General features: G+C 42.5%; 3 protein-coding genes across 6 annotated transcripts; all 3 read left to right on the forward strand.

Annotated features, from left to right (window-relative positions):
- LOC8060881 (DNA-directed RNA polymerases II, IV and V subunit 8B) lies at positions 319–3,298 on the forward strand. 4 transcript variants are annotated; one of them, XM_002463480.2, is made up of 5 exons: positions 319–468; positions 740–817; positions 1,666–1,823; positions 2,038–2,132; positions 2,831–3,298. In XM_002463480.2, the coding sequence occupies exons 2-5, from the start codon at positions 745–747 to the stop codon at positions 2,940–2,942; spliced, it is 438 nt and encodes a 145-aa protein (XP_002463525.1). In that variant the 5' UTR covers positions 319–468; positions 740–744; the 3' UTR covers positions 2,943–3,298. The 4 variants fall into 4 exon arrangements, with proteins under 4 accessions (XP_002463525.1, XP_021312806.1, XP_021312809.1 ...); XM_021457131.1 differs by lacking the exon at positions 319–468 and adding an exon at positions 519–611; XM_021457134.1 differs by lacking the exon at positions 319–468 and adding an exon at positions 537–555.
- Positions 4,702–6,770, forward strand: LOC8060882 (probable glucan endo-1,3-beta-glucosidase A6). Its single transcript, XM_002463481.2, has 2 exons — positions 4,702–6,312; positions 6,466–6,770. Exons 1-2 carry the CDS (start codon positions 4,902–4,904, stop codon positions 6,504–6,506), a joined length of 1,452 nt encoding a protein of 483 aa, XP_002463526.1. The 5' UTR covers positions 4,702–4,901; the 3' UTR covers positions 6,507–6,770.
- LOC8060883 (ER membrane protein complex subunit 2-A) lies at positions 9,148–12,880 on the forward strand. The gene is made up of 9 exons (XM_002463482.2): positions 9,148–9,462; positions 9,779–9,843; positions 9,956–10,004; positions 10,857–10,951; positions 11,135–11,220; positions 11,320–11,379; positions 11,463–11,544; positions 12,190–12,303; positions 12,398–12,880. Exons 1-9 carry the CDS (start codon positions 9,246–9,248, stop codon positions 12,560–12,562), a joined length of 933 nt encoding a protein of 310 aa, XP_002463527.1. The 5' UTR covers positions 9,148–9,245; the 3' UTR covers positions 12,563–12,880.

Genomic DNA, 13,101 nt, shown 5'->3' on the forward strand with positions numbered 1-13,101 from the left:
TAGAAGCCTAGAGATATTTTTTAGTTAAAAAACTTTACTAGGTATTTACCAAAATGTTTAACTAGAAAAGATGAAACCATCTTGAAAACTAATTTAAACGGTTTTGAGAGTTAATGATTATAATTCCCAGTTAAAATTGGAGAACAAAATCAGCTCAGGAAGTAAACCTTTTTTTTGTTTTGTTTTGTTTTTTGTTTTTACTATTTTCCACTTATCAGAAGGCCTGAGATAGATTTGGGCTGGACGCTGAAACGTGGGCTTGCAAACTGGGCCCATTGAGGTCCGAGACACGGGTTCATTATGGGCCATCATACCACCCCGCACCTTTCCCATCTTTCTTCTCTTCCCCGCTGAAAGGCGACGGCCGACGGTGCTGCTTTTGCCCCCCGGCCCCCGCCCCCCCAGTACGCGGTCGCCTGCCCTAGGCCGCAGGACGCCGCCCCGCGCTCCGTCCCCCTCACTTCTCCGGTGAGCTCTCAGCCGCTACAGGTCTCTCGAGCCGCCCTCTGACCTTGGCCGCTTTCATTCGAGAGCTTTGCTGGCTGTGGCCGTGGGGTAAGAGGAGGCACAAGGCCGTCCGCTTTTGTCGGCATGGACCGCTCGCTTCCACTGTCTGGGTTGAAGTTTGATGCGTTATCAGTAGCTCATAGTCTGATTTCTCGCTTCCACTGTTCACGGACTAGTTTACTTACTGTCAAGTCAGCTGAGGGTTTATGCAGTCACTCTCCTTTTTATCCAGGAGAAATGTCTGAGCATCTCTTTGAGGACACCTTCGTCGTCAATAGGCTCGACCCTGATGGCAAAAAGTTTGATAGAGGTAAATTCTTTCTTTCTGAAATCTGAACCAATAACAAAGGTAACTTCTGAATGAGCAGCAAGGGTTCCTCCTTTTTTTTAGTACTGTGTACTATGTTATAGCATGGAGTATGTAGCTGTGGTCAATCACATCTGATGATTTCTTGGGTTTGGTTGCCTTGCTCATATCAGTAATTCAGTATCGCTCATGGTTTACTAAGATTTCACCATGTGGATGCTCACGATTCTGTTAGAAAGAGGAGAGGGGAGGGAAGGGGATGGCGTCAGACACATTTTTTGGCCCCTTCTAGTCTAAGCGTAGTAGGCAAATGGAAAATGAGAACACGGACCATACCTATAAGCTGTTTTCCTGATATATCGTTGTGCCATGTGCTTGTTGTGTAATTGGAGGTTGGAACTATCATCAAATACATTCCCAATATTCACCCTGCGGTCCATGCTGTCATATTTAAAGAATCTTCTAATGATAAAGATTTTTTGCGGGGTAATGATTATAAATGCCTTTTGTAAACCGGACTCAAACAACACTTTCATATTCTTTTTATCGTGAAAATCTCTTCTTCTGCTATCTAAAGTACTTGATTCCTTTAGGACATACTATTAAAATCTAAAGGTGCACTCTGTATCGAAATAATATTAATATGCACGCAATCATTGAAATTCTCCCCTCTAAAGGTTCTTATCTTGAAATATTTCACTGTATAGTGTATCATTCATCTATCCACTGCTTCTTTTTTACTTTATATTGCTACCGTCAATATTATGTAGTTAACTAACTATGGCCAATTGCCATCCTTGTTCTAGTATGACCTCATGTTCATGTTCTGTTCTTCTCTTACATGTGTACAGTTTCTCGTGTCGAAGCTCGCAGTGAGCAGTTAGCTATGTACATGCAGCTGGATGTTGCTACTGATGTTTATCCTATGCAACCTAATGAGAAATTTAACATGGTTTTAGCACCTACTCTGAATTTGGATGGCACTCCAGATACTGGCTACTATACACAGGTGATTAACTTAGCTGTTTTCTGAAATTTGCATCATGCAACTTGAATTTTAATGATATTGACTGATGCAATGCAGCATCCAGTTAATACTGTGTCTTGGGTTCATATGATATCCTCAATGTGTTTTGGGTCTATATGATACATTGCAGGATTTCTTTTGAGCTGATGAAGTTTGTAGATAAGATCTAATTAACATAAAACTATCTATTTTTCAGGCTGGTAGAAAAACTCTGGCAGATAATTATGAGTACGTCATGCATGGGAAGCTTTACAAAATCTCAGAAGACACCTCCAGCCAAAATGCTAAAGTGTATGGTTTTCTTCTTTTCCTTAAACTGAAAACTAGCAAACAGTGTAGCAATTTCCTCCTTTTGATGCAGTGGAATTTATTATATTAGCATATGAGTATTCGATTCACTTGTTACATGCTACTACGGATTGTGTTTTAATATTTTTATCCTATTGGTGAGCTCTTCCAGTATATGATATGATAGGTCATGGATCCACCATTGATTTCTGAACTAAGGATTGAAGGGTTTCCACATTGTTTTACCTTATCAAAGTGAACCCAACAGAAGCTTATAATTGTATTCATGGTACTGAAGAAATTGTAGCCATATATCCTGATGAAGCCCATATGACAATCTCGCTTGTGAGAGAATTTGATTCTGCAAAGTACTTTTGAACATCAAAAGAGCTCGATTCGAATATCCCATTATTAATTATTTTTCTGCATATTCTTTTCATCTGATAATAGCATTACTTGCATATAGATATAGAAAACTCCTTCGAGGTCAGTTCAATGTCTTATCTTGGTAAGAAAGGAATAAAATGGCTTCAGTTGATTTGTTTAAAGTCTATAAACCTGAAATGGCCTCATTTGATCTGTTTAAAGTTTAAACCTTCATATTATTGTAGAACTGAATCTTCTTTCATATACGCAGTTGTTCTTTTTAGTTTTTAAAGTAGGTGTTGTCTTTCTCATGGGGTACTTTTCCCCCCTTTCAGGGAGATCTATGCATCATTCGGGGGTCTCCTGATGCTGCTCAGGGGTGACCCCTCCACTGCTGCTAGCTTTGAGCTGGATCAGAGGCTCTTCCTATTGATGCGCAAGGTGTAAAATTACTGCTGAATCCGTTCACTTAATCGCATTGAGGGCTATGGGTGTTTGGCCTTACTCATACTGCTGAATCCGTTCACTTAATTTCCATCCATGGTTCCTAACCTTGACTCCTCGGTGGGTGAAGCTTGTTATGTACTGTCACGAGTACTGTTTTCTTTTATTATGGACTCATGGTAATGATTCTTGCTTCTTGTCAATAAGTTTGCTGTGCATTGAGAGGGCATTTGGACCCCAACCTTGCCTGGGGCGCTTGCCCAGGCATGTCGATCCAGCCCCGTGTGCTAAATCGAAACCCAGGCATGACATCCAGGTCTGGAAGCAAACAGCCCCTAAATGAGATCCATGTGAATGTACCTGAGCCTGTTTGTTTGGCAGAAAAGTCATGATTAAAAACATTGTTTGCTGATTTATTTTGAGAGAGAAACGTTGCTGAATGGCATACAGATTCTGTAGATAAGCAAAAACGAACATGCTCATGAGCTACTCCTATCCTAAATTATAAGACATTCCAAGACAAGTTTGATCAAATTTATAGAATAAGATAATAATATTTATGATATCATTAAATTCTTTATTAATAGTATATGTATTTGATGTTATAAATTTTTGTAATTTTTTTTATAATTTTAGTTAAACATAAGATGCTTTGACTCTTCAAAATTCTCGAAATGTCTTATAGTTTAGAATGAAAGGAGTATTAACTTTTGTAGTTTAGGACCGTGGCATTGACGTGCATGGTCTGTGTTCCCCGTTTCGTCGCTCCTACCCATACAGTATAATATAGCTGATGAATAGATAATATGTGCAAGTGGCGTAGCCGGTGGATCTGTCTCGGTATTCTACTCTTGCCCCCATTTTGAAACTAAGGCCCTGTTTAGTTCCCCACCGAAAAAATTTTCACCCATCCCATCGAATCTTTTGACACATGTATGGAACATTAAATGTAGATAAAAAAATAAACTAATTACACAGTTTAGTTGAAAATCGCGAGACGAATCTTTTAAGCCTAGTTACTCTATGATTAGCCTTAAGTGCTACAGTAACCCACATATGCTAATGGCAGATTAATTATGCTTAATAAATTTGTCTTGCAGTTTCCTGACGAGCTATGTAATTTGTTTTTTTATTAGTTTCTAAAAACCTCTCCCGACATCCTTCCGACACATTCGATGTGACATCCAAAAAATTTTCATCCTCAATCTAAACAGGCCCTAAGTACAATGCGGAATAGAGGGATAATCTGCAAGTGGCCTAGCTGGTGGATCTGTCGTATACTCCCTCCATTCTAGGCTTTATTTAGTTTTCAAAAAAATCAAGATTTTCCATCACATCAAATCTTACAGCACATGCATAAAGCATTAAATATAGATGAAAACAAAAACTAATTGTACAGTTTACCTGTAAATCACGAGATGAATCTTTTAAACTTAGTTAGTCTATGATTGGATAATATTTATCAAATAAAAACGAAAGTGCTACAATGTCCAAAAACCCAAAATTTTGGGAACTGAATAAGGCATTTCAAAAGTTTTAGAGGGTCAAACCATCTCAAGTTTGACTAAAATTGTAGAGAGAATTATAAAGAGTTTATCAAATAGATATTACTTGAATATGATTGATAAAGAATCTAATGATACTTAATTAACATCATAAATGGCATTATCCTATCATATACACTTGGTCAAACTTATAATTTGAGATGGAGGGAGTAGTATTTTGCAGCCTTCATTTTGACCTCACGTGGAAGTGTGGAACGATAAACATTTTGAAAGTTTGAATGTGGATGACACTCAGAAACAAATTTGAGGTTTGAAATGCATGGGTCCATTATTATAAGGTGAGAGTGAAATGCTCGTCAGTTCTACATCTACAGTACATAGCAGCTGATGGTACTGCTTGTTAGTCGTCACTCCACTCAGTCCTCCTAGGAGTACGCGGCTACGCCACAACTCAGCCATGGCAACGCCGCTGCACCTCCTCCTCGTGCTCGCCGCCATCGTCACCGCGGCGACACCGTCGTGTGTAGCAGCAGCAGCATCATCCGCCGCTTCCACAGCCGAGCACATCCTGGGCGTCAACTACGGCACGCTGGGCGACAACCTCCCGCTGCCGCAGCGCGGGCTGGAGCTTGCCCGCTCGGCGGGGGCGTCCGCCGTCCGCTTCTACGACGCCAACGCCACCATGCTCGCCGCGGCCGCCGCCTCGGGGCTCGAGTTCGTGCCGAGCGTCCCGAACGAGCTGATCCCGTCGCTCGCCGCCTCCCAGCGCGCCGCCGACGCCTGGGTGGCCACCACGCTGCTCCCGTTCCGCGGCAACCCGCGCCTCCGGTACCTGTTCGTCGGCAACGAGGTCCTCTCCGACCCCACCGCCAGGTCCCGGTGGCCGCGGCTCGTCCCGGCCATGGCCAACGTCCACCGCGCGCTCCACCGCCACGGCCTCGGCAGCGTCAAGGTCAGCACCACGTTCAGCATGCACGAGCTGGAGGGCCAGAACGTGTTCCCGCCGTCCGCCGGCGCGTTCAGGCCCGACATCGCCGGCGCCGTCGTCCGCCCGCTGCTCGCCTTCCTGGACCGCACCGGCTCGCCCCTCTTCGTCGACGCGTACACCTACTTCACCTGGTCGGCGAACCACACCGTGGTGCCGCTGCCGTACGCGCTGCTGGCGCCGGCGTCCGGGTACGTGTACCGCGACCCCGGGACGGGGCTGTCGTACACCAACCTGCTGGACCAGATGCTCGACGCGGTGGTGGCCGCCATGTGCCGCGCGGGCCACTGCGGCGTCGGGCTGGCGCTGGCCGAGACCGGGTGGCCGACGGCGGGGGACCTGGACCAGTTCGGCGCCAACGTGCGGAACGCGGCCACGTACAACCGGAACCTGGCGCGGCACCTGGCGTCGGGCGCCGGCACGCCGCGGCGGCCGCGGGCGCGCGTAGCGCCGGCGATGGTGTTCGCGCTGTTCAACGAGGACCTCAAGTGGGGGCCAGGCACGGAGCGGCACTGGGGCCTGTTCTACCCCAACGGCAGCGCGGTGTACGAGGTGGACCTCACGGGCCGGCGCCGGTCGCTGCCGTCGTACCCGCCGCTGCCGCCGGCGTCGAACGACCGGCCGTACCCGGGCCCCCTATGGTGCGTGGTGGCGACGGACAAGGGACCGGTGAACGAGACCGCGGTGAGGGCGCAGGTGGCGGCGGCGTGCGCCGACGTGCCGGGGTTGTGCGACCCCGTGCGGCCGGGTGGCGCGTGCTTCCTGCCGGACACGGTGAGCGCGCACGCCAGCTACGTGTTCAGCGCGCACTGGAACAGGTTCAGCGAGGACTACGGCGGGTGCTACTTCGCCGGCTTCGCCGTGGAGACCACCGTCGATCCCAGTCAGTACCTGCTTCCATTTTCCTCTGACATATAGTATTGTTCATTGGTCTTCGCGTCAGTGGGGGATATACATATACAAATGCTCTTTGTTTGTCTCATCCAAAATTTTAAAATTTCACGTGGTTTAAATGTTTTTGTTTTGTTTTCCACAGGCCATGGATCATGCAAGTTTCCAAGCATTCTACTGAAGTGAAGGGGCTTCACATTTCATGGAAAATCCCTGATCGAGAACTGATTGTCCTTACCTTCAAGTTGTTGCCTCCCATTTCATTCTATATTTTCCGGATTTAATTGGCTTACCGCAAATCACATGTTCATGTTCGGTTGCTCATGTATCGCAGTTGAATTGATCCCGAGCAATAGGTTCTCTTACATATTGCTCCCACCATCGAGCATCATCATTAAAGAAAAAAAAAGAGAAAGGGTAGTTTCATAAACGAAGTATTGTTTTCATACACAATAGGCTTTCTTGTATACAACTTCATGAAGTTGTGGGACAACGAAAGATTGCCACCGATCAACGCTATAAGCATATATAGTCTCTAGCTATATATTGTACACTACATAGAAAAAAATAACTTATTACTATATTATCTATACCATACACAGCTCTCAATTTTATTGAGGATAGAATTCTTGGCAGACGTTTTGACGAGTCGTGCAAATGAATGTATCAACAACATCCTAAAGATCTCCAATACATGATTAAGGGGTTAGATAGAATGTAATTTAGATGGTTATAATATTAGAAATAACTTTACTATTCACTCTTATATGCAAAACTATTTTTGAATTATATATAGACTCAAATACAATTATATAAAAATTAGACTATGCAAAAATAATTTTATTGTTTTAAGAGACATTTTCAAGATTAAGCCGTATCTTAGCACATACATTGTACTAGTATTCGTAATTACAGTGAAGTTGTAACAGCGTGACCCAAATATAACATTTTCCTTTGTTCTTGTTCGATACTAGATCTAGAAATTCTAAGGAAAAAAGTGCATAACATTACTGTGTCAAGTGATGTCAACACGGCATAAACACATCATTAGAAAATCTAAGAAAAAAATGCGTAACATTACTGTGCCAGCTATGGACCCACCACCGTTTCTTGGATGTTTGTTGGAATTGGATCTTCGACCATTATTTTCAGATCCAAAAACTAAGAGTTAGAGCAGGCAATGAAGATTCTAGGTGTAAGCTAGGGTGTCGGAATGGCCAACCACGGCGGCGAGCTATTTTGTTCATACAGTTGGTCGTGTAGTATACACACGGTAGACATGAGTATATGTTTGTAGGAAAGAATAAAAGAGTAATGCTGATGGGGGTGTATTCTTTTGTACCCAATATACTTTAGAAAGGTTCCAAAATGAAGATTTTAGGCCTCAGATTTTTATATATTGTTAGAGATGCTCTAAGAGACCTAACAAAGTGTCATAAAAAGTCACCAGAGATATTATAGTTATTTATTTTATAAACTGCTCCCTCCGTCCACGAAAGAACCAATTTATACTAAGATTTACTGTATCAAATTAGTATCATTAGATTCATCGTAGAATATATTTCCATATGATGTGCATTTTATGATGTTGTTACTCTTTTCTATAAAGTTAGTGAAATGAATTGATTCTTTCGTGGATGGAAGGAGTAGATACTTATACATGGAAGAAGTTCTAGACCTAGAGCAAGAGATATGTGGAGACATCTAAGAGCATCTGCAGTGGTTGAGTCGATGCATTCGAATAAAGGACAGCCACATCACACTCTAGATGAGTCGGTTTGTGCGTTCAACTAGTCATGTGGGTCCCAGTATGAATAAATAAAAGTACGACTATTGCTGTCAGCAGTCGTTCCTTCCAATTGCCAAATAAAAAATCACTTTCCTTTGCATCACTCGTCTCATGAGCAGAGGATAAGCAGCGCCTCACATTTTTTAAATGCACATGAGTCGACTCCCGCAGACGAATCGATTTATTCTCTCTCTTCGAGTGAGTCGCGAATGAGTCGTATGCTCCAACGGTGAAGGGTCGGTTCATCAGCTCCACGTCACACGATGAGTCGACCACTGGAGAAGCCCTAAATAACTTATTTTATCACTTTAACTTGGCCTATAAACTATGACCCTCAATTCCTGGCTTTTGCTGTGGCTTCTCCACTTATTTAATAAAGTTTTACCAAACAAGGACACACAAGAGCAACTTCTAAATCCAAAAACCAAGATAAAAAAAGGTAAAGTCGAAGATGTTATAGAGTTATAAGTTGAAGCCACTAAAATTTGAGTTTTTTATGGCTTCTTCCCTTTTTGAAAACCCAAACCCTTGCAAAGAGGCTCTAGATATATCTAACATTAAGCTCAAAGCTGAAACTATGCTAAACCATGTGCTTAAAAAAGAGGTAAAACTTCTTTATATATAGAACCAGATAATGTGTATAGCCAGTTTTTAAATTTTAAAACTTTTTTTTCCAATGTCATGTCATGTCAACAAAAAATATGTACTACTCACTCCATTTCAAATTATAAGATATTTTAATAATCTTGAAAGTCAAAACATCTCAACTTTAACCAAAGTTATATAATAATATGATAACATTTATTATACCAACTAAGTATCATTATATTTTTATAGTTTATCAATTTAATGTCACAAATATTTGTAGTTTTTTCTATAATTTTTGTTAAATTTGAGATGTTTTGATTCTCTAATATTCTTAAAATGTCTTGTAATTTGAAATTGAGGGAGTAGTAATTTTTTAATGAACCGAAAAGTTGGATGTGCTGCTAACAGTAACAAAGAAGATCGATACCCGCGGCCGCTTCGCCTCGATCCCTCGGCCGTGCCGCGACACAACGACTTCACCCGTGCTCCTGCGCTGTGCCCCTCCCGACGTCCACCACACAGCCCGGTCGAGCCAGCCGATTTTCCCCATGGCGGCTGCAGTCGCGGCGGTCGCGGCTGCGACGACGGCGGAAGACGAGGCGCGCCTGCTGCGCCTGGAGGAGCAGGCGGAGCACGGCGGCGGCGGCGCCTGGGAGTACCTCTGCCTCGCCCGCCGGCTCCGCGCCCGCCGCCCCGCCCACGTCCTCCGCGTCGGCCTCGCCCTCCTCAACAACGCCTCCGCGCGCTCCGGCCTCGCCGCAGAACGTAACGCGCTCTGCCTTCCCTCCCTTTCCCTTCCCCTGACTCTCTCTCGCTAGATCTCGCCTCCGGTCTCGCATCCCGGCCGCGACGATCCATCCGTCTCTCCGCACGCGCGGTGGATTTGGATTGCCCTGCTCAGTCCTTCTCGATTCTGCCCCTTAGATGCTTAGATCGCGTCATCTATGTGCGGGATCTATCGCAGTCACTGTGATTCTGCTAGTCGAATTGTGAAAATATGGCCGCCATGTTTGCAGCTTCCGACCACTGTCACTACTCTAGGTTTCGGTATTGACCTTGTTCTTGCTCTCTTCTGGTGCAGAGTGGACGCTCTACGAGCAGGTGGCCATGGCGGCCATGGATTGCCAGCGTCTCGATGTGGCAAAGGTGAGGTTTCTTCTGTAACAAATCATGTTTTATGCTTTCTGGTTCAAGTTCCTGTTCTCTGATGTGTGGCGGCATAACTTCTTAATCTAGTGGTCTTTTGATGGATTTGCAGGACTGTATTGGAGTCCTTTCAAAGCAATTTCCTGGCAGCACACGGGTTGGTAAGTGCGGTTACTGAACTCAACTTTAGTGAGACCGTTGCGGTTCCTAAACATACGGTCCTTCAGATTAAGGAGGAATTTGTTTTAGTATAAATAAATAGAGCTTGATCTAGAATTTAGCTGACTTGACATTAAACTTTGGAACATATCATCTAGCCTTGTCCATATTTTTGTAAATACAGCTATCTGGGTTAGATTTACATCTGCACTGTATTCATACTGTCATGATACAGCCTGGCAAGTACAACTGAAGGCATCAAATGAACCTTATAGGTCTGGATGTTGGTTTATTTGAATTTAAACAAGTATGCACTACATTAATGTATCAACACAAAATTGTAACTAAGATTCCAGTAGAAAAGAGGGCAATTGGATAAGGTTGGAGGTAATGTGGCTCATCCAAGAACGAAATTTCTTTTTCCGTTTCAAGTTCAAAAGACATGATATCTGCCGGGTTATGCTGCCATGCTGATACTTTTGTTATTCTCACCTTTCTTTATATGCTATACTAAACTCAGTGAAGGTGTAAGTGTGAATTTTTGAATTCAAAGTGTTAAATAACTATACATGCACCCTATATTAATTATAAAGGCAAAGTGTTGATGTTTTAATTAAGAATATGGTAAGAAAAAGCAATTGTATAGTTGGATATTGTTGGTGATGTGATCTATTGGTTGAGTTCTTAATCATAGTGCATACAGAAAAGGTTAAAAATAAATGTATACATCTAAGACTCAAATTCCTGATTTTTTTATTTTTGTGTATGGAAGACTTGACATCTGTGAGTTCTATGATGCTGGTATGTTGGTCACCTCTCTGTATATGCTAAACTGATTGTGCCCTAAAATGTAGCCCGGCTAGAAGCTCTTCTATTTGAAGCGAAAGGTGAATGGACTGAAGCTGAAAGAGCCTACGCGCTAATCCTGGAAAACAATCCATTTGACCAGGTATGCCATACCGTGGTTCTGATGATGATTCTCGTTTTTCATGTTAAAGACTTGGTTTGCAGTAGTAGTGCAATCTGCCAATCTCCTCTGCCCATTGAGCCAGTCAAATTCTAAGGTTCAAAGTTTTTTGAACTATATCTGATGCCATTTAACATTATTGTGGATGCTTTCTGCGTTTGACAGATTGTCCACAAGAGGAAAATTGCTATTGCAAAAGCACAAGGTGATATGTCGATAGTGGTTGATTATCTCAATAAGTATCTGGAATTGTAAGTATCTGCAGCCACTTGGTTTTAGGACTTAGGAGCAAGGTGTAGTTATCTGTAATTTCCTTTTGGTATAAAACATCAACTCTTTTCTTGTATTAGATTTATGGCAGATCATGATGCCTGGAGAGAACTTGCTGAAACATACGTTTTCTTACAAATGTAAGGTGTTCGATATCAATTCACTCTGCATAATCTGCTAGATATGGATGCCGCAATACTAAATTGTTCCCATTTCTTATCAGGTACAAGCAAGCTGCCTTTTGTTATGAGGAGCTAATATTAGCCCAACCAACTATTCCACTCTATCATATAGCCTATGCTGAGGTAATCTGAACAACTCAAAGGCTCAAAGCAAAGGTCTTAACATTATAACATGATGTGAAACATCCAAGTTTAACTAAAGCATGCCAAGTTATTGATGATGTCCAGATGGGTCTGGACGGAGGATTGGTTTATTCAAAGATAATTATAATTTAGTAAATAGTGATATGTTGAAATAAAAGAAGGATTTGATATAATATATCTATTTCTTTCATGTGATTATGTTGCACAGTGACGACTTCGTTTGCATATGGACTGTAATTTCCAATAGATACAATGAATTGCATCTTTGTAACAACTGCGAGGCATACAATTAACCTTAACTAGTGAACTAACTTTGGTTCCACCAGCTTACCCATTTGCTGATGTTTTACCTGCGAGGCATACAGTTAATCTTAGCTTGTAATTTTTTGACATGCTTAGTTGTATTTCACAGTTTGTCTGTGTTGTCTATCTGACTTGGAATTTAAAGTCAATCCCACTGTCCCACATTACTCAGTTACACTCAACATTCCGCTTAACAAGCCATAGGCGTTTCTTGGTTCAATGAGAAGCATAATTGATTTTGTGCTGCACCTGTATGTGGTTCTGCCGATTTTTAAAAATTTATCATACTGATTACTTAGTATATATACTTTTGTTGTGAAGGTACTGTACACTATGGGTGGCTTGGAAAATCTTCAGACAGCTAAGAAGTACTATGCATCAACAATCCAGTTGACTGGAGGCAAGAATACAAGAGCCCTCTTTGGTGTATGTCTGGTAAGTCCATATTAGTGTAGGAAAAACTTGAACTCTTAGTTGATTATTTCTGTTTGATCCATTATTGATTCTCTCGCATATCTTAAACACCCAGTGTACGTCGGCAATCAATCAGTTAACCAAAGGAAGGAATAAAGAGGAAGAGGGCTCAGAGCTGCAGAGATTAGCTGCAGAAGTACTGTTGAAGAATTACAAGCAACAGGCTCCATCAAAGGTGCCGCTTATCAGCACCATGTTGAAGAACATGAAACTCAGCTGATACCAACTAGCTTCGCACATTCACAGTGGCCCGGTTGATAGATAGTTAAATTAAATTGATGTGGCATAATGCTTGTTTTTTTATGGCACCAACTTTGCAAGGCTTATAAAAGTACATGCTCCCAAGGCCATGGGTTGTACTTGTACAATACAACACCTGTTTGCTTACCAAGACATATGCATGGCTTCTTTTTCATTGGATGTTCTACTATAGATCAAGAAACCCCCGATTGTATTTCAGCACAAACAAAATTTTGGATCAGTCACTGATGAAGGTGTACCTGTTGATTTTGTTTGGTATTTGACTATTTGTTTTGTATATGAATCCCGACTCGGAGCATTTTATCCTTTTCCGTCACGTGTATTCTCGGTTGTTCTTTGTTTACACTCTGCAATGTGTTTTCAGAGATGCAGATTCCTAACATTATCACATTTTTAGCCTAATGTCTATTCCGTCTCTGGTGTAACCTGTCAAAACTCGTTACACGCTGTATTTTCCTTGCATAAGAACCACTTGGCAGGTTGGCATCATGAATTCAT

The sequence above is a fragment of the Sorghum bicolor genome, chromosome 1, assembly GCF_000003195.3.
Source record: "Sorghum bicolor cultivar BTx623 chromosome 1, Sorghum_bicolor_NCBIv3, whole genome shotgun sequence".
Classification (NCBI taxonomy): Eukaryota; Viridiplantae; Streptophyta; class Magnoliopsida; order Poales; family Poaceae; genus Sorghum; species Sorghum bicolor.

What these genes read in the sequence shown, in the direction of transcription:
- LOC8060881 (XM_021457118.1), top strand. Translation starts at nt 592, where the DNA reads ATGGACCGCTCGCTTCCACTGTCTGGGTTGAAGTTTGATGCGTTATCA. An exon ending in ATACTGGCTACTATACACAG is followed by an intron (nt 1,824 to 2,037) that starts GTGATTAACTTA and finishes TCTATTTTTCAG; the next exon opens with GCTGGTAGAAAAACTCTGGC. An exon ending in TCCAGCCAAAATGCTAAAGT is followed by an intron (nt 2,133 to 2,830) that starts GTATGGTTTTCT and finishes CCCCCCTTTCAG; the next exon opens with GGAGATCTATGCATCATTCG.
- LOC8060882 (XM_002463481.2), top strand. Translation starts at nt 4,902, where the DNA reads ATGGCAACGCCGCTGCACCTCCTCCTCGTGCTCGCCGCCATCGTCACC. An exon ending in GGAGACCACCGTCGATCCCA is followed by an intron (nt 6,313 to 6,465) that starts GTCAGTACCTGC and finishes TGTTTTCCACAG; the next exon opens with GCCATGGATCATGCAAGTTT.
- LOC8060883 (XM_002463482.2), top strand. Translation starts at nt 9,246, where the DNA reads ATGGCGGCTGCAGTCGCGGCGGTCGCGGCTGCGACGACGGCGGAAGAC. An exon ending in TCCTGGCAGCACACGGGTTG is followed by an intron (nt 10,005 to 10,856) that starts GTAAGTGCGGTT and finishes CCTAAAATGTAG; the next exon opens with CCCGGCTAGAAGCTCTTCTA. An exon ending in AAAACAATCCATTTGACCAG is followed by an intron (nt 10,952 to 11,134) that starts GTATGCCATACC and finishes TGCGTTTGACAG; the next exon opens with ATTGTCCACAAGAGGAAAAT.